Source organism: Papaver somniferum, chromosome 10, assembly GCF_003573695.1.
Source record: "Papaver somniferum cultivar HN1 chromosome 10, ASM357369v1, whole genome shotgun sequence".
Classification (NCBI taxonomy): domain Eukaryota; kingdom Viridiplantae; phylum Streptophyta; class Magnoliopsida; order Ranunculales; family Papaveraceae; genus Papaver; species Papaver somniferum.
This window is the reverse complement of record NC_039367.1, coordinates 134518142-134541901: the sequence shown is the minus strand read 5'-3', so window position 1 is coordinate 134541901 and position 23760 is coordinate 134518142. Positions and strand designations below refer to the sequence as shown.

At 37.2% G+C, this 23760-nt stretch overlaps 3 protein-coding genes across 5 annotated transcripts; 1 reads left to right on the top strand and 2 right to left on the bottom strand.

Moving 5' to 3' along the window:
• The first annotated feature begins 13542 nt into the window (after positions 1–13542).
• LOC113318984 lies at positions 13543–16322 on the top strand. Of its 3 annotated transcripts, none has more exons than XM_026567287.1 (5): positions 13543–13722; positions 13823–13942; positions 15084–15179; positions 15288–15386; positions 15555–16322. In XM_026567287.1, exons 1-5 carry the CDS (start codon positions 13686–13688, stop codon positions 15728–15730), a joined length of 528 nt encoding a protein of 175 aa, XP_026423072.1. In that variant the 5' UTR covers positions 13543–13685; the 3' UTR covers positions 15731–16322. The 3 variants fall into 3 exon arrangements, with proteins under 3 accessions (XP_026423072.1, XP_026423070.1, XP_026423071.1); XM_026567285.1 differs by having other exon boundaries at positions 13546–13722; positions 13820–13942; XM_026567286.1 differs by having other exon boundaries at positions 13547–13722; positions 13820–13942; positions 15291–15386.
• Positions 15740–17036, bottom strand: LOC113316232 (5'-3' exoribonuclease 3-like; the record flags this gene model as incomplete). The annotated part of the gene is made up of 1 exon (XM_026564451.1): positions 15740–17036. A coding segment is annotated over one exon (1296 nt), but the record flags the coding sequence as incomplete, so codon positions are not given.
• Positions 17037–17560: 524 nt separating this feature from the next.
• On the bottom strand, positions 17561–19222 carry LOC113318983 (chlorophyll a-b binding protein CP26, chloroplastic-like). The gene is made up of 6 exons (XM_026567284.1): positions 18905–19222; positions 18703–18787; positions 18570–18620; positions 18342–18462; positions 18090–18224; positions 17561–18003 (listed from the first exon to the last, which is right to left on the bottom strand). The coding sequence occupies exons 1-6, from the start codon at positions 19107–19109 to the stop codon at positions 17743–17745; spliced, it is 858 nt and encodes a 285-aa protein (XP_026423069.1). The 5' UTR covers positions 19110–19222; the 3' UTR covers positions 17561–17742.
• Between the last annotated feature and the right edge of the window lie 4538 nt (positions 19223–23760).

The window sequence follows — 23760 nt, the reverse complement described above, 5'->3', positions numbered from 1 at the left end:
TATCCAGCCCAATTAGATGGGTCTAATCGCTTTTAACAGTCCCCTTATGTCTTGTAGAGTCCGTGGGTACCAAATTTGCCCATTGAATCGCCTGCTAGGTCGCTCAAATCCTTGATCCAAAACTGTTGACGCTGCTGCCTTTTTTCCCGCCAAAATTTTCTTTTGAATTTGAGAAGTTGACCTCCCCTTATCTGTGTCTGGTCTCCCTTTAGCAGATGCCTGGAAATGGGTCACCCCTTAGTAATTAGGTTACCCCTTATCCAAAATCAAGGGTCCGTATAGCAAGTGTCCTCTGGGGCATTTTCCGCATTTTTTTTCGGGGTTCCTCCGGGGTATTTCTGGGATACTTCCGGTACACTTCTGAGGCGCTTCCGGTATGTTATCAACGGAGGTCCAAATGCCACATTTTTAGCCAAATTCGCCGCAAGAGATTATTTTCCAAAAACACCTACAAATACATAAAATAACCAAATAAGTACAATATCGAGTACTAACAATATATACAAATGAGCTATATTAGACACATAAATGCGTCTATCAATCAACTAGACCGTCAGACACAATCAATGGAAATATATCCAAGAGTTGTATCTTTGTTTCACAATGTAATCAGCAAATCAAACAGATAGAACTCCGCGAGCCTGATTATTATGTGAAAAAACTTGAACGGCATCAAAGACCAATGTTCAAGTGCCAATCAATTTATATCAACAACCAAAGGTTGGATTATATAATTGATTGAACTACGCACAACCTGTGATATTTCAATTATACAAACAAATATAATGCGGAAAAGAAATAACACAGACACCAAAAATTTTGTTAACAAGGAAACCTCAAATGCAGAAAAATCCCGAAACCTAGTCCAGATTTGAACACCACACTCTATTAAGCCGCTACAGACACTAGCCTACTCCCAGTTAACTTCAGACTGGAATGTAATTGAGCCTTAACCAATCTCACACTAATCAAGGTAAAGTCACGTTCCTTACGCCTCTGAATCCCAGCAGGACTCTGCGCACTTGATTCCCTTAGCTGATCTCACCCACAACAAAGAGTTGCTATGACCCAAAGTCGAAGACTTGATAAACCAATCTGTCTCACACAGAAAAGTCTATTGAATAAATAAATCTATCTCCCACAGAAATACCTAGAGTTTTTGTTCCGTATTTTGATAAATCAAGGTGAACAGGAACTAATTAATACACTGGACTTATATTCCCGAAAAACAGCCTAGTAATATTAATCACCTCATTATAATCTTAATCGTATGATATCGAAACAAGATATTTTGGAATCACAAACGATGAGACGAAGATGTTTGTGACTACTTTTTATCTTGACTATCGGAGATTAAATCTCGAGCAAATATTAGAGAAGATAGTACTCAATCACAATAGAAAATAGCAAGATCAAAACACGTAACTACAAAGAAATAGTTGGGTCTGGCTTCACAATCCCAATGAAGTCTTTAAGTCGTTAACCTACAGGGTTTTGGAAACACCTAAGGTTACAGGAAAATAGACTCTAGTCGCAACTAGTATCACACAAGAGGTGTGGGGATTAGGTTTCCTAGTTGCCGGAGTTCTCCCTTATATAGTTTTCAACTCAGGGTTTGCAATCAATGTTACCTTGGTAACAAAGCATTCAATATTTACCCTTAGATGAAAACCTGATTAGACTCAAGCTAATATCTTTCAACCGTTATATCGAACTTAGCTTATTAGACACAAATGAAAAGTGACTTCATTTAGATATGAGTAACCGTACCTAAACGTGTACACCTTATTGGCTCAACAATAGTTAATCGAAGTTAGCCATATGAAAACTTTCATATCAACCTTATTCATCTTAACCATAACTAGTTCAAATGACTCAAATGAAACTAGTTTTAGAGTTGTTCAATTGTTTATATTCTCATAGAAGTATACAAGACACAATTGAAGTAAAATCAATTTTGATTCACTCGAATCAATTCATGAAGATTATAGCCATGGTTTGCAAAAGATTGCATTCCTTAATATATAAATGTATTAGTTCATGAACCAACCGATTTTAGAACATAACCTACTCAAGTATGCAAATGGGTACGCATACCTAAGTGGTCGGACTAAGTTTGGGTTCGCCAGTATGCGAACGGTACGCATACCTTCCAACCTCAGTTAAATCCCGGAACTTGAAACTCACGCCAGTACGCATACCAGTATGCATACTAAGTTCCCGGACTTTCATTAATCAACCAGTACGCATGCGGGTATGCATACTATGGTTTCCGGACTTGGAATAACTTGCAACCGTTAGCATACAAGTACCCATACTATGCTATTTCCAATCATAGTTATTTGTTCCAAACTCCCATTTCAATCATTGAAACATTCTTAGAAGACGACAACAACTGTCTCACACAAACCATAAGCTTCAAAGCAATTTTCAAGTGATCGAATGATCAATACGAAACATTTTGAGTCTACGTCAAATGACTGTCTCACACAAATCATGTAAGATGTTACAAGACAGTTTCAACATGATCATCTTTTGACTTTCGTCAAGAATATAAGATGAACTTGGTTAAAGAGAAAGCTTACCAACACATTTAGAGAAATATGTAAGTGAGTTAAACTCAGCTCGAAATATCAAATGTGTATAATCGAAATCTATATAGCTATACGAATTTTGTCTCAAATAGGAGACAAAGTAGATAGACTTTTGAGTGATATATGAGTTCAAGTCTCCACATACCTTTTGTTGATGAAGTTCCACAAGCTCCCTGTAGTAGTTCTTCATGTTCAATCGATGAACGCCGTGAAGTATAATTCTCAAATACACTTTTTATCCTAATACGAGACTTAGCTATAATAGACTAGAAATCAAGACGTATAGTTTTGGCAACTAAACTTGACAACGAGCTTTAGATAACAACACTTGCGAGTTCGACCGAGCAGTGCTCTAACAATCTCCCCCTTTGTCAATGTTAGTGACAAAACTATCAATACATATGGATTACAAAATAAATAAACTTTGTAGATTCTCATCCAAATGCTTGATTTCCTTGGTTCTTCAACATTACTCGAAATCTTCGTCACTTCCAAGTACTCCTGTTAGTGCACTGCTCGGTCGAACTCGCATGCGTTGCTATCTCAAGCATGTTTGTCAGTGTTAGTGATCAAAACTATAAGTCTTGATTTCTAGCCTATTTATTGATGTCTCGGACTAGGACATAGTTTGTGTAGTCGAGCTTAGACTTCACGACGTTTATCACTTGAAGAAGAAGAACTACTAAGGAGATCTTGTGGAACTTCATCGACAAAACATATGTGGAGACTTAAACTCATCCATCACTTGGAAAGTCTATTTCTACTCTATCTCCTATATTGAGACATAAGTCGTATTACGATATAGTTTCCTATATACACATTTGAGATTTCGAGCTGAGTATATCTCGCTTACATATTTCTAGAAATATGTGTTGGTAAGATTTCGCTTCGACCAAGTTCATCTTATATCATGAGAAAATTGTCGAGTAACATCTTACATGGTTTGTGTGATACAATCATTTGGTGTAAGACTTGGAATGTTTTGATAATGATTATGTCAATATCTTGAAAATTGTTTTGATGCTAATAGTGTGTGAAAACGGATATTGTCATTATAGAAGAATGTTTCAATGATTGAAATAAAGAGTTTAGAACCGTGTAACCTTCTTTGGATAAAAGCATAGAGTGTGTTCACACGTTTGTGTATAAGTCCAAAACCGGGAACCTAAAGTATGCATACTTGTGTGTATACAAAATGGTTGAAGGAGACTGGATAAGTATGCGTACCCGTACACATACTGGCGGAAGTTCACCTCCGTGAATTTATGCTGATGTTGGATTTTCAAAACCAACTCATTCAGTTACCAAAGTACGCGTACTGGCGGAAAGTTCACGTCCCTGATTTTCTGTCGAGTTTTGAAAAACCAAACTCAAAAAACCAGTTACTTAAGTACGCGTACTTAAGTGGTTACTTTCTAAAATCGATAGTGTACATGAACTTAAACATTTATTATTAAGGAATGCAATATTTGCAAATCGTGGATATAATGTTTATGTATTGATTCGAGTGAATCAAACCGATTTTGCTTCAATTGTGTTCTTGTATAAATCTATGAGAATATAGCAATTGAACAACTCTTTAACTAGTTTCATTTGAGTCATTTGAACTAGTTATGGTTAAGATGAATAAGGTTGATATGAGAGTAATCATATGGCTAACCTCGGTTAACTATTTGTGAACCAACATGGTGTACACCTTTGGGTACGGTTACATAAACCTAAATGAGGGTACATTTCATTTATGTGTAACAAGCTAAGTTCTATCTAACGGTTGAAAGATATTAGCTTGGTTGAATCAGGTTTTTTAATCTAACGGTGAATATTGAATGCTTTGTTACCAAGGTAACTTGGATTGCAAACCCTGATTTGAAAACTATATAAAGGAGAACTCTAACAACTGGGAAACATAATACCCACACCTTCTGTGTGTTACTAGTTGCATAAATAAAGTCGATTATCCTTTAACCTTAGGTTTCTTCTCGAGACCCTGTAGGTTAACGACTTGAAGACTTCATTGGGATTGTGAAGCCAGACCCAACTATTCTCTTTGTAGTTGCGTGATCTGATCTTGTTGTTTCTATCGTGATTGAGTGCAATTGTAAAATTGGCTTGAGATTTATATCTCCGATAGGAAAGATAGAAAAGTAGTCACAAACACCTTCGGCTCATTGTTTGTGATTCCACAATAACTTGTTTCGCTAGTCGATTAAGTTTATTGTGAGGTTATTGATAATACTAGGCTGTTCTTCAGGAATATAATTCCGGTTTATCAATTGGTTTCTGTTCACCTTGATTTATCAAAAGACGGAACAAAAACTCTTGGGTATTTTTGTGGGATACAGATTTATTCAATCCTATAGACTTTTCTATGTGATACAAATTTGTTTATCAAGTCTTCGACTTTGGGTCGTAGCAACTCTTAGTTGTGGGTGAGATCAAGGGAATCAAATGCGTAGTATCCTGCTGGGAACAGAGACGTAAGGAGCGCAACTGTACCTTGAATCAGTGTGAGATTGATTAGAGTTCAACTACAGTCCAGTCTGAAGTTAATTGGTAGTAGGCTAGTGTCTGTAGCGGCTTAATACAGTGTGGTGTTCAAATTGGACTAGGTCCCGGGGTTTTTCTGCATTTGCGGTTTCCTCGTTAACAAAATTCGGCTGTCTGTGTTATTTATTTTCCGCATTATATTTTGTTATATAATTGAAATATCACAGGTTGTGCGTTAAGATCAAACAATTAGAATATCCAACCTTTGGTTATTGATTTACATTGATTGACACTTGAATGTTGGTCTTTGGTACCCTTCAAGTAATTCCTCTTATATTCAATCAGGCTCACAGATTTCTAGTTGCTGATTGCAGATTGAATTAAGAGTTAGAGATATTAAACTCTTTGATATACTTTATTCGAGATTGTGTCTGACTGTCTAGTTGATTCTCTACAAAGTGTATTGGAGTAAGTCCTCTCAGATTGCCAAACGAATTGTTGGGTGTGGTTGTTAGACTCCCGCATTTTCACTGCAGTGATTCTGAATGTGTTCAACTCAACATCATGGTTGTTGAAGATCCATAGCTATAACAATGAGAAAACAATAGCTCTCAATCATTGTTATACAGTGTCATAATATTATTACACATCATCAAAGTCCAATTGTATCACAACTTTGAGAACAATACTATGGTGATATGTATCACTCCCCCTCAGTCAATACTTCATCTGACATGAAAACCACTCCCCCTTACATAATGACACGTAAACCATATGTATTTGTAGTGTGAACTACACATTAATTCTCCCCCTTTTTGTCAATATAAATTGGCAAAGGTACGAAAACTAGTGGGATCATAATGAAATTCTGATAGAGATACTTCATGACTAAAAGAGAAAACATATCAACTTTGTTTCGATGATTTCACATATTCGAAACTTAGTGTATTCATCAAGGAGTTTAAAAAGATACAATATAACTCCTATAATATATTCCACAACCGCACTCCCCACAAAGATTTGGCAATTAAGCACAAGTTCAAATAAGAACTCTCCCCCATAAAATGTCATTCCTGAAAGAACAACAAGAGCGACCTTACTTTTACAAGAAAAGAGGGATTTATTTGGAAATTAAAAAATTACATGAGACATGAATTTGTATCCAGAAAACTCAATTAAATTAACCACAAGAGAACCCATGATTAATTTAATCGGAAATGCTCAACATAAGAGAACTTATGGAGCCGCACAATACTTTCACGTAGAAGTGGATCAGGGAAAGATCAATACTGCGGAATATTCAAAGATTCATTCTATTTTTCATCAATATTTGCATAAAGATATATAATAGACTTAATCTTTGCAATCAAAAGTTCATCGTATCTTCCATCAAAATTTGCATAATGACATAATAGGCTTAACTTTTGACATATATGGGACAATCATAGTTCACGGACGCAAACACACATATCCCATAACAATTTTTGCAATATATAAAACCAACAAAGATTAATAATACAAAATCATCTTCCAAATAAACTTTTAGAATTTAAATAAATAAATCTAAAAACATTGCAAGATGAAAATCGTCGGCAATAGTTATGTGTACTCACAATAATTGATATTCCAAACCCTAGTTATCCTTCTTAAAACACAAGAATAAATTCTCATAAGAAGTTTCCTAGACATTAAGACCTTTGAAAAATTCTTTATCGTCCCCGAACTCCTTGTTGTCAACAACCATCGGAACATAAGGTTCATGAAGATAGGAGTCAATTCCAACAAACCTTCTTGACTGATGCCGAACCAGGGCCTTCTGAATTTCAAGAGTCCTAAAAACAATAGCCTTTATTTGTTGTATCTCCTTTCTTGTTTCCTTGAACTCTTCAAGAACACCAGAAAACTTCTGAAGATTTGATGGTACAACCCTTGGTTTCCTCACATTCCTCCTTTTTCTTTTCAAGGAAGAGGGTACCGGAGATTTATCTTTTCCTTCATGATTGATGGCTTGAAAATCATATTAACCTCTTTTGTGTCAGAAGTCATAATGCTTTGAGTCTCCATACAAATATGGGTTTATGAGAGAAATTCACAAAACAACCTCTACAAGCAAACTTGTGATAAAAAAGAGTTTTTCAGGGAAGAAAAAAGGAATGTAGGGTTACGGAACCTTTATACAAAGTAAGTAGATTCACGTACGCACAACTCACAACCCTAAAAAAGGCAGAATTGTCGACTTTACCCCCTTTTTAATGAACAGAAATGGAGACCTATTTTCAATATCAATCTAGGATATGAAAAGATCAACCGAAACCAAAACAAGAAGAAACAAAAAAAAAACTTTTTCTTTTTTCTTAAGACATGTAAGTGCTTAACTCTTGTCTCTTTGGTATCAGGCACTTGAGACAAGATGCATAGCCAACACAATTAAGTTATGTTGGGGTGAACAATAATCTGTCCACCATGAACCTTTTGGAAAGAGTTCCTGAAATCCTCTTTCACGGAATGATTAGACCGGGTTCTTTTCTGGAGTGGTATAATTTTTCTTTACAAATTAACTATTTTGGAGAATACTGAGTTTACATACCTCAGACGGCTTCTGAACAAGTTTGAGCTTGTTTGCTAATCGATTAACTCTACGTTGAAGTTTGTTGACATATCTTACTTTATGCTTGTACTTGAAACAAGTAGAGAGTCCGTGACCCTTAATAGTACAGTAAGAACATGTCAAAGTGGAGGATGATTTAGCGGAGCACGCTGCTAGACAAATTATGGTACCCGAAACATTAGAAATAAGATTTCCAGTAGACAGAGAAAAATCTAATTTATCCTCCAAAATAGTTGAAGAAGTTTCTCCAGGAAACATATCAAGATCGATGTGAGTATTGATACAATTATCAAAATCAATATTTTCAGCAAGGAGCGCAACACTTGATTTTTCATCTTCATTTGAATCATCTTCATCTGATGAACCGTTTACTTCTCTTCAAAAGAAGATCTTAAACTGTCTTGTGATCAGAAAAACTAAGTTATCAAGATCATCATCTGATGAATCAGTCTCACAAGGATCATCCACGGAGTTGCCAACATATTTACTTTTGTCAAGTAATTTTGTGTTCTTTTGTGCTTTGAAAGCAATATCCTTTTCATATTTGGATGTATGCTCATGATCAAAGATCTTTAACTTCCTAACCAGAGTATTTATGGATAAATTATTAAGGTTATTTCCTTCAAAGATGGCATGTTTCTTAGAATCGTATTTGGCTGGCAACGATTTGAGAATTTTCATCACAATATCCTTTTCACGAATAGTCTTACCCAACGCAAATGATGCATTAACAATTTCAGAAACTTTGTGATTAAACTCATCAAATGAATTCTCATCAGCCATACAAAGGTTTTCCCAATCAGAACATAGGTTTCGAATCCTAGCTTCTTTCTTAGAGGAATTTCCTTCGAATACAATTCCTAAGATATTCCAGGTTTCTTTAGACTTAGTGCACGTAGTCACATGGTGCTGAAGATATGGGGTAATGGCATGTATGATAGCATTTTAACCCGTCAGAATTTTGCTTCGCAGCAAGAATCTCGTCAGATTCATATCTACCAATATCCTTTGGAACAGTTACACCGCCTTCTGCAACAACCGGAGGATCATAGCCATTAACAACATGCACCCATGTTTGAAAATCAAGAGCTTGAAGAAAAGCAAGCATATCAATTTTCCATCATGAGTAATTCGAGACATCGAAGGCTGGTGGTATGTTTATAGAGATAACACTTCTGTTCATAGAGTCATATCGCTACAAACACAGACTTATAAGGTCTTAAAACGTGTTTTCATGCTCTGATACCAATTGAAAAAGCGGGGGTCTAACAACCTCACCCAATATTTCGTTTAGCAATCTGTATGGAAAAACTCAAATATAATTCCAATAGAATCAACTAGACAGTCAGACTCAGTCAATGAAAATATATCCAAGAGTTGTATCTTTGTTTCACAATGTAATCAGCAAATCAAACAGATAAAACTCCGCGAGCCTGATTATTATGTGAAAAAACTTGAACGGCATCAAAGACCAATGTTCAAGTGCCAATCAATTTATATCAACAACCAAAGGTTGGATTATATAATTGATTGAACTACGCACAACCTGTGATATTTCAATTATACAAACAAATATAATGCGAAAAAGAAATAACACAGACACCAGAAATTTTGTTAACGAGGAAACCGCAAATGCAGAAAAATCCCGGGACCTAGTCCAGATTTGAACACCACACTCTATTAAGCCGCTATAGACACTGGCCTACTCCAAGATAACTTCAGACTGGAATTTAGTTGAGCCATAACCAATCTCACATTGATCAAGGTACAGTCGCATTCCTTACGCCTCTGAATCCCAGCAGGACTCTGCACACTTGATTCCCTTAGCTGATCTCACCCACAACTAAGAGTTTCTACGACCCAAAGTCGAAGACTTGATAAACCAATATTTCTCACACACAAAAGTCTATTGAATAGATAAATCTGTCTCTCATAGAAATACCTAGTGTTTTTGTTCCGTCTTTTGATAAATAAAGGTGAACAGGAACCTATTGATACACTGTACTTATATTCCCAAAGAACATCCTAGTAATATCAATCACCTCACAATAATCTTAATCATTGTAACGAAACAAGATATCGTGGAATCACAAACGATGAGACGAAGATGTTTGTAACTACTTTTTATCTTGCCCATCAGAGATTAAATCTCGAGCAAATCTTAGAGAAGATAGTATTCAATCACGATAGAAAACAGCAAGATCAGAACACACAACTACAGAGAAATAGTTGGGTCTGGCTTCACAATCCCAATGAAGTCTTTAAGTCGTTAACCTACAGGGTTTTGGAAAAACCTAAAGTTAAAGGAGAATCGACTCTAGTCGCAACTAGTATCACACATGAGGTATGGATATTAGGTTTCCCAGTTGCTAGAGTTCTCCCTTATGTAGTCTTCAAATCAGGTTTTGCAATCAATGTTACCTTGGTAATAAAGCAATCAATATTTACCGTTAGATGAAAACCTGATTAGACTCAAGCTAATATCTTTCAACCGTTAGATCAAACTTAACTTGTTACACACAAATGAAAAGTGACTTCATTTAGATATGAGTAAATGTACCTAAACGTGTACACCTTGTTGGCTCAACAATAGTTAACCGAAGTTAGCCAGATGAACACTTTCATATTAACCTTATTCATCTTAACAATAACTAGTTCAAATGACTCAAATGAAACTAGTTCTAGAGTTGTTCAATTGTTTATATTCTCATAGAAGTATACAAGACACAATCGAAGCAAAATCGATTTTTATTCACTCGAATCAATTCATGAACATTAGCCACGGTTTGCAAAAGATTGTATTCCTTAATATATAAATAAATGTATTAGTTCATGAACAAACCGATTTTAGAACATAACCTACTCAAGTATGCAAACAGGTACGTATACCTAAGTGGCCGGACTAAGTTTGAGTTCGCCAGTATGCGAACGAGTACGCATATGTTCCAAACTCAGTTAAATCCCGGAACTTGAAACTCACGCCAGTACGCATACCGGTATGCATACTAAGTTCCCGGACTTTCATTAACCAACCAGTACGCATACGGGTATGCATACTATGGTTCCCGGACTTGGAATAACTTGCAACAGTTAGCATACAAGTACGCATACTGTGTTATATCCAATCATGGTTACATGTTCTAAACCCTCATTTCAATCATTGAAACATTATTGGAAGACGACAATAGTTGTCTCACACAAACCATTAGCTTCAAAGCAATTTTCAAGTGATCGAATGATTAATACGAAATATTCCGAGTCTTACATCAAATGACTGTCTCACACAAATTATGTAAGATGTTACAAGGCGATTTTCACATGATCATCTTTTGACTTTCGTCAAGAATATAAGATGAACTTGGTTAAAGCGAAAGCTTACCAATACATATTTCGAGAAATATGTAAGAGAGTTAAACTCAGCTCGAAATATAAAATGTGTATAATCGAAGTCTATATAGCTAAACGACTTTTGTCTCATATAGGATATAGAGTAAATAGACTTTTGAGTGATAGATGAGTTCAAGTCTCCACATACCTTTTGTTGATGAAGTTCCACAAGCTCCCTTTAGTAGTTCTTCGTCTTCAATAGATGAACACCGTGAAGTCTAATGCTCAACTACACTTTCTATCCTAATCCGAGATTTAACTATAAGTAGACTAGAAATCAAGACTTATAGTTTTGGAAACTAAACTTGACAACAAGTTTGAGATAACAACGCTTGCGAGTTCGACGGAGAAGTGTTCTAACAATAGGTAAGATCGGTACTACCTTGTTTCCAACATAAGTAAGGATTGGTTCTACTATGGTTCCCAACATAAGTAGGGATCGATCATGCCATAAATTTTCAATGAAAACCGGACTATTGACTTATTTCAACTACGAAACAAGTTCGTAAGTCTACTTCCTAAAACTCATGTAATCAAACATATTTTTCTAGGCATGAAATCAACCCTAAGTTCATTATACAATCTAGAAACTAGTTACAAAAATTATGTCTATGTTTCAATTACGAAGTTCAAGGATAAGCACTATACTTCGTAATTCAATATACACAGATTGTAAAACAACTTAAATATTCTTCCTTGACACTTTGATGATAATAAGATGATCAAGTCTCTAATACTAGAGTTTCATGTATATAACTATGAATGTTATGTTTTTAATCTAAACGACTTGAAAGTAACGATACAGGAATGGAAACAAGTCAAGTCTTGTATAATTAACCTCAAGCGAAAGGATGATGTCTTCGTTGATGTGGATAAGTCTTCAGAATATCCAGGCTTCAGAATAATACTTGTATGTCTCAACATTCTAGAATTTCTAGTCTAACCTAACGAAGTTGACTCTAGTAATCTAATCAAGCGACTTTTGAGTTTTGATACTAAAATATGACAACCGGCCTTGACATACCAACGCTTGACGGGTTCAACCGAGCAATGCTCTAACAAATATGCTTATTTTCTTCAGTCATTGTGATATATCCCAAACAAATAAAGGATAACGTATATATCCTGCAGGACTCTTACAACCTCTACCAATTCCTAATCAAGCATGAAAACACATCACTATAGATTTCATTGAAGGTCTTTCAAAATCCAATAAGAAAGATGTTAATCTTGTTGTGGTTGATAGATTCACAAAATATAACCATTTAATAGGGTTGACAACCCCCCTTTAATGCTTCTAATGTTTCTATAACAATCTTGAATAATGTTTTCAAGATACATCGTCTACCATCTTCAATTGTTTCTGATAGAGACAAAGTATTTACAAGCAATTTCTGGCAAGAACTTTTTAAAGCAATCGGTATCAATCTTCACTTGAGTTCTGCATATCATCCTCAAATCAGATGGACAAACTGAAAGAGTCAATGCTCGCCTGGAAGGTTTCCTGAGATGCATGATCGCTCATAAACCCAAGAACAGGTTCAATTAGCCATCACTTGCAGAATTTTGGTATAATGCCTATCACCATAACGGTTTGAACTTGACACCATTCAAAGCTCTCTGAGGATATTCTCCTTCTCTTCTCGTTTTTCCTAATGAGGTTCTCACTTTCGTGGGTGCTGTTAAGGACTACATATTGAAAAAAGATGCAATGCTTGACCTTGGGATGAAGACATGAACTTTGTGGTTGGCCACTGGAGTTGCTCTAAGAGCATGAACTATGGGTAGTCTCCAAATGGGAATAACTCTTTCATTTTGAAGGAGCACTCGATCAATCGAAGAAGTGATCCCACTACGTGGAAAGAAGAAAATAAGACTAGACGGGGAACGATCCCCGTCTAGAAAAAATTCAAATCTTTTTTCTCAGAACGCCGTACACGGGGGACTGTATTCCGTCCAAGATAAAAAAAAAATAGTCGCTACACGGGAAACAGTCCCCGTTAGACTTCTTTTGTCACTCGGGGACAATCCCCTGTCTAGTCTACATTACCAACTACTCATTTATCCGAACAAGTGTATAAAAGAATTGAGGTGAAAGACCCAGTAATGGACTCTAATTTGCTCTAATTGATGGTCACTCCTTCAAAATACTAGTCACACTATCCACAGGATTTAGAACGAAAATGATTTACATCCCGCTGGTCCATTCTCATGAGTTGTCTCGACATCTCACAAGGGGGTGGGGCCCACACCAAAACCCCTTATAAATCCGTCGGGTCACTAGGTATCTAATATTTTGTGTCTTGCGGGATAATTCGCGGGAATGGGTCCGCGGGATGTCTATCACTTCAGGATTTAGAGACTCCAGTCCTACCGAAAGTGCACCTCTATGGGTCCCAGTGAGGTAAAGCGGAGGAAGACAGTGCTTGGTTTCCAAGCACTTTCAGAGAAGTAGAGAGCCGTTTCTTCCTTCCCATTGACTCTTCAGAATCATTCACTCTTTAATTTTTTTCTCTATATTTATTAATTAAGTTCCTTATATAACTCTCACATTTGGTTTTGACTTTATAATAAAAACAGAGCCATCATCCAGATCAAAATTTTCTCACATGGATAAAAGAAACAAGATCAAACCTATTGAGACAAGTCAGTTTTCTAACATGGTTTTGTATTTTATTTCTTTCTATTTGATTAACAAGTTTTTGTTTTTGACGGGGTGCTTTCTGATTTTGGTTTTTCTTAGAAGAGTATCCAAAAGTGAAAGTGAGAAGTGAGGATGATGATTTCTGTTCACATAAGGAGAAGAATTGCTTAATGTTGCTGAAAGTTTTTGAAACTCTCTCATTACAAGTTCAAGCTTCACCTGGTATTGCACCCTTTTCTTATTACTTTGATTTGGTTATGTAATTAAGCATTTGTTGATTGTCTAATTGATGCGAGTTAGATAGATAGATAGATAGTTAGATTTCTTTGGTCGACTAATTTGGGTGATTTTGCTAACGATGATTAGATTTCTTTTAAGGCTCATAGTTGGTTATGTAGCTCTAGTTCAATCAAACTTTTTAAACATGACATATAATATCAATTTCCTCTTTGAGTTCTCTATTAATCTCATGATCTAGATTTGTAATTTGTATAATTGTAGTTTCACATAGGAGTTAATATAGTATGGGGGAACCAGTTCTGCTTTTGTATAAAATTAGCTACTGAACTCTAACTGAAATCTTTTATGATCTTGTTCATGTATCCTATTTTCGATAATCAACTCTGCAAAAATTGATGATGATGTGTGTGCTTTGATTAACTAACCCAATCGGGCCATAAAATTAGATAAGGTTTTAGGTTTGTTTTGCAGCTGATGAAAGGGCTTTCCACTTTTAAGATTTTAAGACATTTTTTGGCTCAGAAAATAGTTGGAACTTGGAAGGATAGGAACCAGACAGGGATGTGAGTTCTATTTCAAGTAGTTATGATTTATACTCCAATTCAGGATTTCCCCTCATTTTTTTTTTTTTTTTTGACTTGAGATGAGAACATGAACTTTTAACATGGAAGAAGTTACCTTCTTTTTGAAGCTAGTGAAATTGGGCACTGAAAGCTGGGATATTCCATGAATGAGACCTGTTCGGTCTTGTTTGGACAGACAGAGCTGTTGTGCGTAACACTTGCTAGTTGTACTTTAAGCAGCTATAAGTAGCTGATTTGATTAACAACATGGAGCCATCCTTTACTTCTTGCTTGGCTTTCGCTCTTTTCGTCGACTGGAATATAGGAGAATGAGCAGTGCACCTAGCCACAACGATCTGAAGATACTTCCCCAGGACAGGAAGTTGGACAGCACCTCCAAATTGACGTGGCTATTTGCAGCTCTCATTCTTCTGTCTTGAACTGAAGGAATTGCTGAAAGAATCAAATAACCTATACACATCTTTCATTTATGCATTTGCAGCTATTGTTTTCTTTTGCATCTAATCTGCTGTTCATAACTGAAATAAATTTTCCAACAGGAAAAGAACTAGAAAACGATATTCCCCCATCAGTTGCAAGGGTTCCGAAGTTATACAGCCCAGTCTTAGCAGTACCATCAACTTCTTCTGCTAAAGGTTTTTACTTTCATCTGATCTTAGTTTTCACCTCAATAACTCTTTGTTGATCACTCATTTGTGGTGAGTCATTGTCATTTGCTCATAGTCATTTGACAACTTGATCAGCAGGGGCACAGAAGCATGAGAAACAAATAGAGGAAGATACCAAAAGCAACAATGGAGCAAGTTCGGTTCTACGGCCTCGTGCTGTCTTATCTAGTCCATGTGATTTTCTTTCTCACGTTCTTCTTTTTTGTTTCATATATGAAGGGAAGGGTCTCCTCCTTTCCAAAAAGTTGGAGACGTAAGGGAATAAGAACCAGTCATATCTTCGTCTCACTTAATACTATCAGAGGCTTACTAATTCACTAAAACTTCTTATATTGGGTCTAGATAATGATGGCATGATCGGACATATCAACCGGTTATCCAGAGTAGAGCTGGCAAACGGGCGGGCCGGGGCTGGCTTGTTACGGGTTACACGGGTTCGGGTTAACACGGATCAAAACCCGCGGGTTGATATTCTTCACGGGTGGTCATTTCTTCAACCCGCACCCGTAACGGGTTAAACCTGCGGGTTTACGGGTTAACCCGTTTATGGTCTATCTTAAACTGTAAACTGTTATTGACAAATTTATGTGCTGCCTCCCCAAGATGTCGACCAGAACCCCTTCCATTTCCGTGGTGGTTGTTTTTCCTGACATTTTCCCATGGTTTCCTTCCATTATCTTCATGCCATAAAGTAGGTGGTGGCTTCAAATCTTCTACTTCGACCATCCTCTTTGAGAAGATAACACCAGCTGAAGGTCGAGCGACATGAGTATGTGCATCAGGAAGTCTGTAAATAGCACAGATGACTTGATTATTCATAATATCGTCCATTCCGGGAACAGGCGATTGAAAGACCGGTGGGCAACGATCTCCATTACAAAGAGATATATATCCATTCATCCCGCCACTGGCCTTGGGGTCAATTTTTTCTTTCACTTCAGCCCCTTTTTTGTTAGACAACTGATCAGCGAGGCAAAATATGTATGGAGAGAGCGAGTTAGATGTCGAGATGAACAACATATTTTCCATGAAGCTGTTTCTTTTTGCTTCCTCTGTCAAAGTATGTTCCACTTTTTTTATCTCAGCAAGAAGACGACTTTTATCAATGAATGGTAATTTAGCGATACCCTTCCATGCAAACCGCTTGCCATTCATGTCAACTTCAAAATCAGTCGGATAAAAATCAATAATCGGTGAAGTTGGGCCAGCCATCAATTTCCTATAATGCTCAGGTAGCGCATGGGAACTTGCAGCTGGAAAAACACCTTCATAATAATATTCCATCACCCAGCACAAGCCTTGTACGTATTTTAGAACAACATCTTTTCGTACTGCTTCAATATCATCAAAGGTTTCAACTGAGAACTTTTCCTTGTAGTACCTTTCCTTCCACCCATCCTCACCCAATCTCACCTTGTCTTCTTCTTGGTCATCTCTATTCAAAAGGTCTGACTTCTCACGAATTAAGTCTTTAAGCTTCGCCTTCAGCTCCTCTTTGTTGTCACGTGTCTCCAGCTCTAAGCTATTTTCAGCCTCAACAATGGCTGCACCGACAGATCCCCCTGAATAAGTGTGTCTTGCCACCTTTCCTGTTCGTTCATATGGAGAAGGCAACGGAGCAGAAGCAAGACGAGAGCCCTGAAACCGAGCAACTGGGACAAGGGACTCAGGCTTCACCGTAGGTTCCACATTATCACCCCTTTGTTTCTGGGCTTTGTCACGCTTGATTCTTGCCGCCTGCCGCTGACGAAGTCTAGCTCTTTTGGTGAAAATTACATCCTCATACGACCCCACTGCGGGTATATATCCTTTTATACCTTTAACGTACGGATAAGATTAACCCTAGAATAATCTGACGGTAGGGATTAAATATAACTTATTAATTAGGTGTTGTAGACGGGTTGACGGGTTTAACCCGCGGGTTTACGGGCCGGGACGGATAAACCCGTTTTCTCACAAGCCGCTATTTCTCCAACCCGCGCCCGGCTTGTTTAGGACCAAGCCAAGCCGGGCTCGGGTTTTCACGGGCCGGGTACGGGTTAATCCGCGGGTTTCAGTTTTTTCGCCCAGATCTTTCTTTAATCCGAGGTGCGTTAAGGCTAAAAGTCCCGTAAACACGAGACGGGAGTCCAAGGAGACTTCTGAAACTAAGGTTTTCTTGAACATAACAAGAAGTCCAGACTTAACTGCTCCAAAGCAGAAATCTGGTCCTAGAAACGTGAAGGCAAGTTCCTGACAGTTTTTGTTATTACTGATAGGTGCTTGTTTTTCTCTTGCATACTCTGTGATATTACTGATTTGCCTCTATGAAGGGATTAATAAAACTCATGCGAAATCCATCCTGAAACTCGGTACTTCAAATCTTGATTTAGTAACTAGAACAAGATAGTAAGATAACTGGAATTGCTCTGTCAAGTGAATACAGTAGTTGAGTTTCGGGTGCAGAATAATTAAAAGAACCTTGAAACATCTCATTAAATTTACAATAAATTGACATTGAGATATGGGTGCAACACTAGTGGTAGGAAAATTATAGAGTTGGTGCACGTTCCACAGATCCAGAAATTACTGTGAGCAAGTTGTTGCCGAATGGATCGCTCAGATGTTTGGAAAGATTCTCCACGGGTCCTTCACCAGTAACGTAAGCTTGGATGAAAAACGCAAACATGGAGAACATTGCAAGTCTTCCGTTCTTAATCTCCTTCACTTTCAATAGTGCTGCTTGGTCTGGGTCGTCTGCGAGACCTAATGGGTCGAATGGACCACCTGGGTGAAGCTTATCTTCTAAATCCTACAAAATAAATTTGAGGATTACAGGTTTAATCGTCACTGTTATTCTTGTTCTGACGTGAAATGGGTTGGGTACAAGAAATATACCAGGCCATTGGTAATTCTGTAATATTCAGCACCGCCAAGAAGGACAACCTCAGCGACAACAGCAAGAACAAGATTGATTGGGATATTCTTTCCGAAGTAGTTCAATGTGTTTCCATCAAGGAGTAGAGCTCCAGTCTGCAGAGGGATTTAATGTCAAGCAGTTGTACAAGATTATGATTTATTACAGAAAAATCTCACTGAGCAAGAAAGACTAGGAAGAGAAAGCAATAGTTGGTATTTGAGTTTCCTGACCTTGAACCAAACGGCTTCAGGACCACAGTTAGCACCGAATTTGTTGAAGGCTTCAGGAATGATACATCCAGCAGCACCGAGCATTGCCCATCGCGCGTGAATCAGCTCCTGTCCCTGGTATCTGCATTGCAAACACACATATTTTTAATACGACCCCATCTAACAAAGTCAAATGTATCTATCTAGACTTGGTTTTTAGTACACAAAGAGCTGTTCTTTTTAGCTTACTTGGCGAAGTCTTCTGGTTTCTTTCCCAAACCAAATGGATCATAACCGTAACTGCAAGTATAAATAGAGAAAACTTTGTAAGTCAAGTGTTCTTAACATTATGATGGAAAGAAAGAGATTGGGTAATGCTTACTCTCCGGCAACTTCTCCATTTAGGTACTCGGGAATTTCATCCCTGTCCAAGAGACCACCGGGCAAGTAAATCTTCCTGTCAGCACCTGAATATAGTTCGCAATAAAATGTGTATTATAGATACCGACATGTGAATAATTTACTCTTCCAACAGATTTCTTAAAGAAGGTAAGAGTAGACCATCCAGGTTACTAGATACTTACCATACCACTTGGCGAGTTCATCATTAGCTGGGGCTACAGCCTTTGATTTCGCTGGTGGTGCTGCCTTCTTCTTGGAGAAAAGCGCGATTGTTTTGAATGTAGCAGGACTAGATGAGGATGGAGCTGACCTAGGTGAACTCTTTTTCAAGGAATTTCCAAGAATTTCAGATGCTAATGCAGTCGACGAGGCTGCAACAGAAGCCATTGAGCTAAGTGAAGTTCTTTCCTCTCTCTCTCTCTCTCTTTTTTCTTTTTTTTTTTTGATTTTTTTTTCCGGATTTTTTTTTTTTTTTGCTTGATTGTTTGAAGCCAAGTAAGAAATGTGAGGAGGGAAGAGGTGCCTAAATGGTTGATGTAGTGGCTGTGAATGTGGTATCAGTTGGATTTTGGTTATCAAGTTGTGATTGGTTGGTTATGAAGATAGGGTAATCTGATTTACTAACATGATAGGGTATTGCTGCTGACCTGGATGCTCATATATTGCTGACATGGTTCAGTAACAGCCCCTTGATTTCTCTCTTTCAGATGCATAATTCACTAATTCAGTACCACATAAACATCAATTTTTTTTGGTCCTACTTGATTTTCGAAGTTGCATGGTATTGAATTCTGCGACATATCATTTTAGATGTCGTGTTGAATATGTTTTGTCTAGGGAAAAATATCGTTTGGTCCTTTTTTAGATGGTCCCATGTCTGTTTAGTCTTTTGGGAAAACGCTTTTACTGTTTGATCCATAATTATTTAAAAATATAAAACAGACAAAAGTACCATTCCGTGTTAATTTTTACTTATTTTCTTGTAGCAGTTCATCCGTCAAAATGAACTCTTGTTAATTTCTACTTATTTTTTCAAAAAACATATAAACCAGAGTTCATTCCAGAAATGAACTCCATATAAAAAGCTAGAAAACCAAAGTTCATTCCAGAAATGAACTCCGTATAAAAAGCTAAAAAAACAGAGTTCATTTCAGAAATGAACTCCATATAAAAAGCTAAAAAAACAGAGTTCATTCCATAAATGAACTCCATATAAAAACAGAGTTCATTCCAAAAATGAAGTTCATCTTAAGCAGCAGCAGCAACAACAAAAACGCATAAATCTTCATCTTCAACAGCAGCAGCAGATTTCTAGGGTTTGGCGAGTTCATCTTCATCATCATCTCCAATCGCAGCAACATCAAGAAACCAAAAACCTAATTAAATCTTCAACAACAACAGATCTATCTTGAGTTCGTCTTCATCTTCATCATCATCACCAATCGCAGCAAAACATCAAGAAAAACAAAAACTTAATTAAATCTTCAACAATAGCAAATCTATCTTTGACAACAACAACAGTAGCAGAAGATGAGTTCGTCTTCATCTTCATCGTCTTCATTATCATCACCAAACATCAAAAGCTTCGTCGTTCATCATCTTCTTCATGTGATTCATCGTCTTCATCATCATCTCTAATCGCAGCAACATTAACAGCAAACATCAAAACGTCGTCTTCATCATTTAATCAACAACAACAGTTTATTTCTTCTTCATCTTCTTTACAGTAGCAGAAAAAAGAAAAAGAAAAAAATGTACAGAGAAGAGAAACTAGATCTGAAATAGAGAGGAGAGAGAAAGTAAATCTGAGAATGAGAAATTTTCTATTAAATTTTTGTATATATATGGTCACCTTGGACCAAACCATTATTTTCTAAGGACCAAACAATAATATAAGGGTATTTCTGCCACTCCAAGATGACATTTACATCATCCATGACATCACCCTAGGACCAAACTATAATTTTTAGGACCAAACTATAATTTATATTACCAAATAGGACCAAACATACAATTGACTAGGTCAACTGGACTAGACTCTCTCTAATATATTATTTGTAGGACCAATTGGTATTTCCTACTTTTGTTTACTTGCAAAATTTGTCAGGCCAAGCACTATGGTGCAGGGCATCCCTTCACCATCCCTCAAATAAAGGGAAGTGATATCACAAGGAAGGCAACCTCACTATGCTGCCATTTCTTCCCTTCCCTACACGATACGATTACTCAGTAGCCATATGAATAGTGCCATACAGTTGATGTTGGAATAATCTTTTTCTCTTTTCTTGACCCTGGCCGCCTAGGGTTGATTTTTCGTTTTTGCTTCCTGTGGTTTTTCATGGTTTCTTCGTTTAGTAATGGATCTGCAGCCGATTCCTAATTTTATCTTACATTCGAAGACCTTTGAATTTACTTGGTTTCATTCTGGGCTAAATTTTTTAGAGAGATTCAAAGGCAAAGTAATATGGGTAGTAGTTCCTTTAGATGCTATTTCATGGTTTTCTTCTACTCTTATTTCTGTTGGTGGAGCAGTTTCTGGTGAAGGACAAACCTGGTCTAGAAGATTTAATCAAACGGTGATTCAAGTCACCTTAAGATGCAACTCCATGGGATCTTATGTGCAGGTTATGGTGATTGGTCCTTCGTTAAGGTATTATTCTAGCTTTATCAGCATCCCACGTGGGAAAGATGGGTTTATTGTTACAAGATTTGCAAATGCTCTGAAACCTCAAGGAATTGATAATAGAACGAAGTTTGTCTCGGAATCTGTTTCCTTTCCTCCTCTGATTATCAATGCTCTAACTCCGGTTCAGTCACGTGATTGTGGGATTTTGGATGCTCCAAAGCTTGGTATAGTCTTTCAGGTGCATGGAAAACATCCGGGTTGGAAGTCGGTGGCGGTGACTTTGAAAAAATCATTCAGATGGAAAGGTTTTTTCAGCTAAAACCTTTGGGCAAGTCTAAGGCGTTTTTTCAAGCTGATTCTGTTGAGACGGCTGAATCATTGATTAGAATAGGTAATAACTCCTTTGATTCAAAAGGATATGATATTACAGTTAATCAATGGAAATTTGAGGACTCATTCCTACCTAAAGCCTATATTTCAGAATCTTGTCATTGGTTGGCCATTAGAGGCTTTCCTTTCAATCTGTGGGACATTGATAACTTCACCCGACTTTGTTTAGGGTGGGGTTCTGTTATGGATATTGATGATTTTACCATTAATAAGTCTAAGCTTAACTTGTGCAAGATTTCGGTGAACTGTGAAATTGGAAGAATTCATGTTGCTTTCCTTTTTCGTGATTTTTGGGTGTCAATTGAATGGTTGAAAAATTCTGAGTCTAGCAGTCCTTCAATCAAGTCTCATCAACCATCAGCGGAAGCTGAGATCTGCGATTGTGATTGATCATAATCTCCGTCAACCAAGTCCGTCCCATGAGAAGATTTCAAATTCTCCCGGATTTTCAGGCGCTACTTCCCAGTCTAAGCTATCTTTTTCTCCTGAGATTTTGGCGCGACCTAACTATCACTCTACTCAAAATACGAATGTTGTGCTGGAAAATGTTAATTCTAGGTCGGGTCTGATGGATAGGAGGGTTTCAGGTATACCTAATCCAGACCCATCTTCAAATCTGGTACAGTCTTCATCTGTTAATGGATTAGGGAGTAAGATTTTTCGTTCTGGTTCCAAACCTACTACATATTTGACTCCTGGTACGTTGACTAATTCCTTGATCAAGGTATTTCCAGACCCGATTGCTTCTTTATCGTTAGATAGAGCATCGAATTCCAAGTTTTCTCAAAGGTCTACCCTTTCTAGCCCACGAAAAATTGTTGTTTGGAACAGGATTGCTTCAAATCCATTATTTTTGAGTAACAAATTTCAGCAACTTGCTTGTTCAGAGCCGATGAAGTCTTCTATCTGTATTCCTTCTAAAGATCCAGTTGAAGCTCAAATTGATTTTCACCTTCAGTTTAACAAGAGCCTGGGAATCTCATCTAATCATCCTAATATGAGAGAAAATTGTAAAGAGCTTATTGTTAGGAACTCAACTAAAAGTGTTGATTTTGAAATTCCATTGAAGGAGGATGATGACGGCTTAGCTTTTTATGATTTTGATCCGGAAATTCAACAATTGGGGTCTGTTCCAGGTCACGCAGTGCAAATTGATGCCATGAATTGCTATGTTGAGAGTGATAATTTATCTATGGAAGATATTTCTGATTCTCCTTCTGTTTCTAGGGTTTCAATTGTTTCTTGATGGATCATAAACTATTGAGCTGGAATATTAGGGGTCTTGGTCAAGACCCTAAAATTGTTGATGTTCGCAATGCAATTCAAGAAAATAATGTTACCATATGCTCAATTCAAGAAACTAGATGTGAGTTTGTGGATGATGCTTTGATAAGAAGGTTATGGGGTAGTAACAGATGCAGCTATATTTTCTTACCCTCTGAAGGTGCTTCTGGGGGAATCATTGTTATGTGGAAGGAAGGCATTTTAGTCATGGAAGATAATCTAATTGGGGCATTTTCAGTTACAATAAAATTCAGAAATGTGGCAGATGATTTTCTTTGGTTGTACACAACAGTTTATGGGGGGTCTGATGCAGTTGATTATAACCAATGCTGGCAGAAATTACATGATATTAGACTAATTTATGATGATCCATGGATGGTGTGTGGTGATTTTAATGCAATTCTTTCTCAAGAAGATAAAAATAGGTATGGTGGTTGTATTGCTAATAGGAGATATTTTAGGAGATTTATTAATAGACACTCCCTCATTGATCTGCCTCTAGCTGGTGGTAGGTTTACTTGGACCAACTCACAGCACCCACCTCTTCTTGTTAGGCTTGACAGATTTTTGGTGACAGCGGAGTGGGAAGCGCATTGTCCTAATTTGGTGCAGTTCAGGCTCAAGCGACCAATCTCAGATCATTCACCAATTCTGATTGATTGCAAATCAGGTGATAAACCAAGGTCTCCATTCAGGTTTGACAACTTTGTTTTGTCTCATCCTACTTTTCCGGATAAC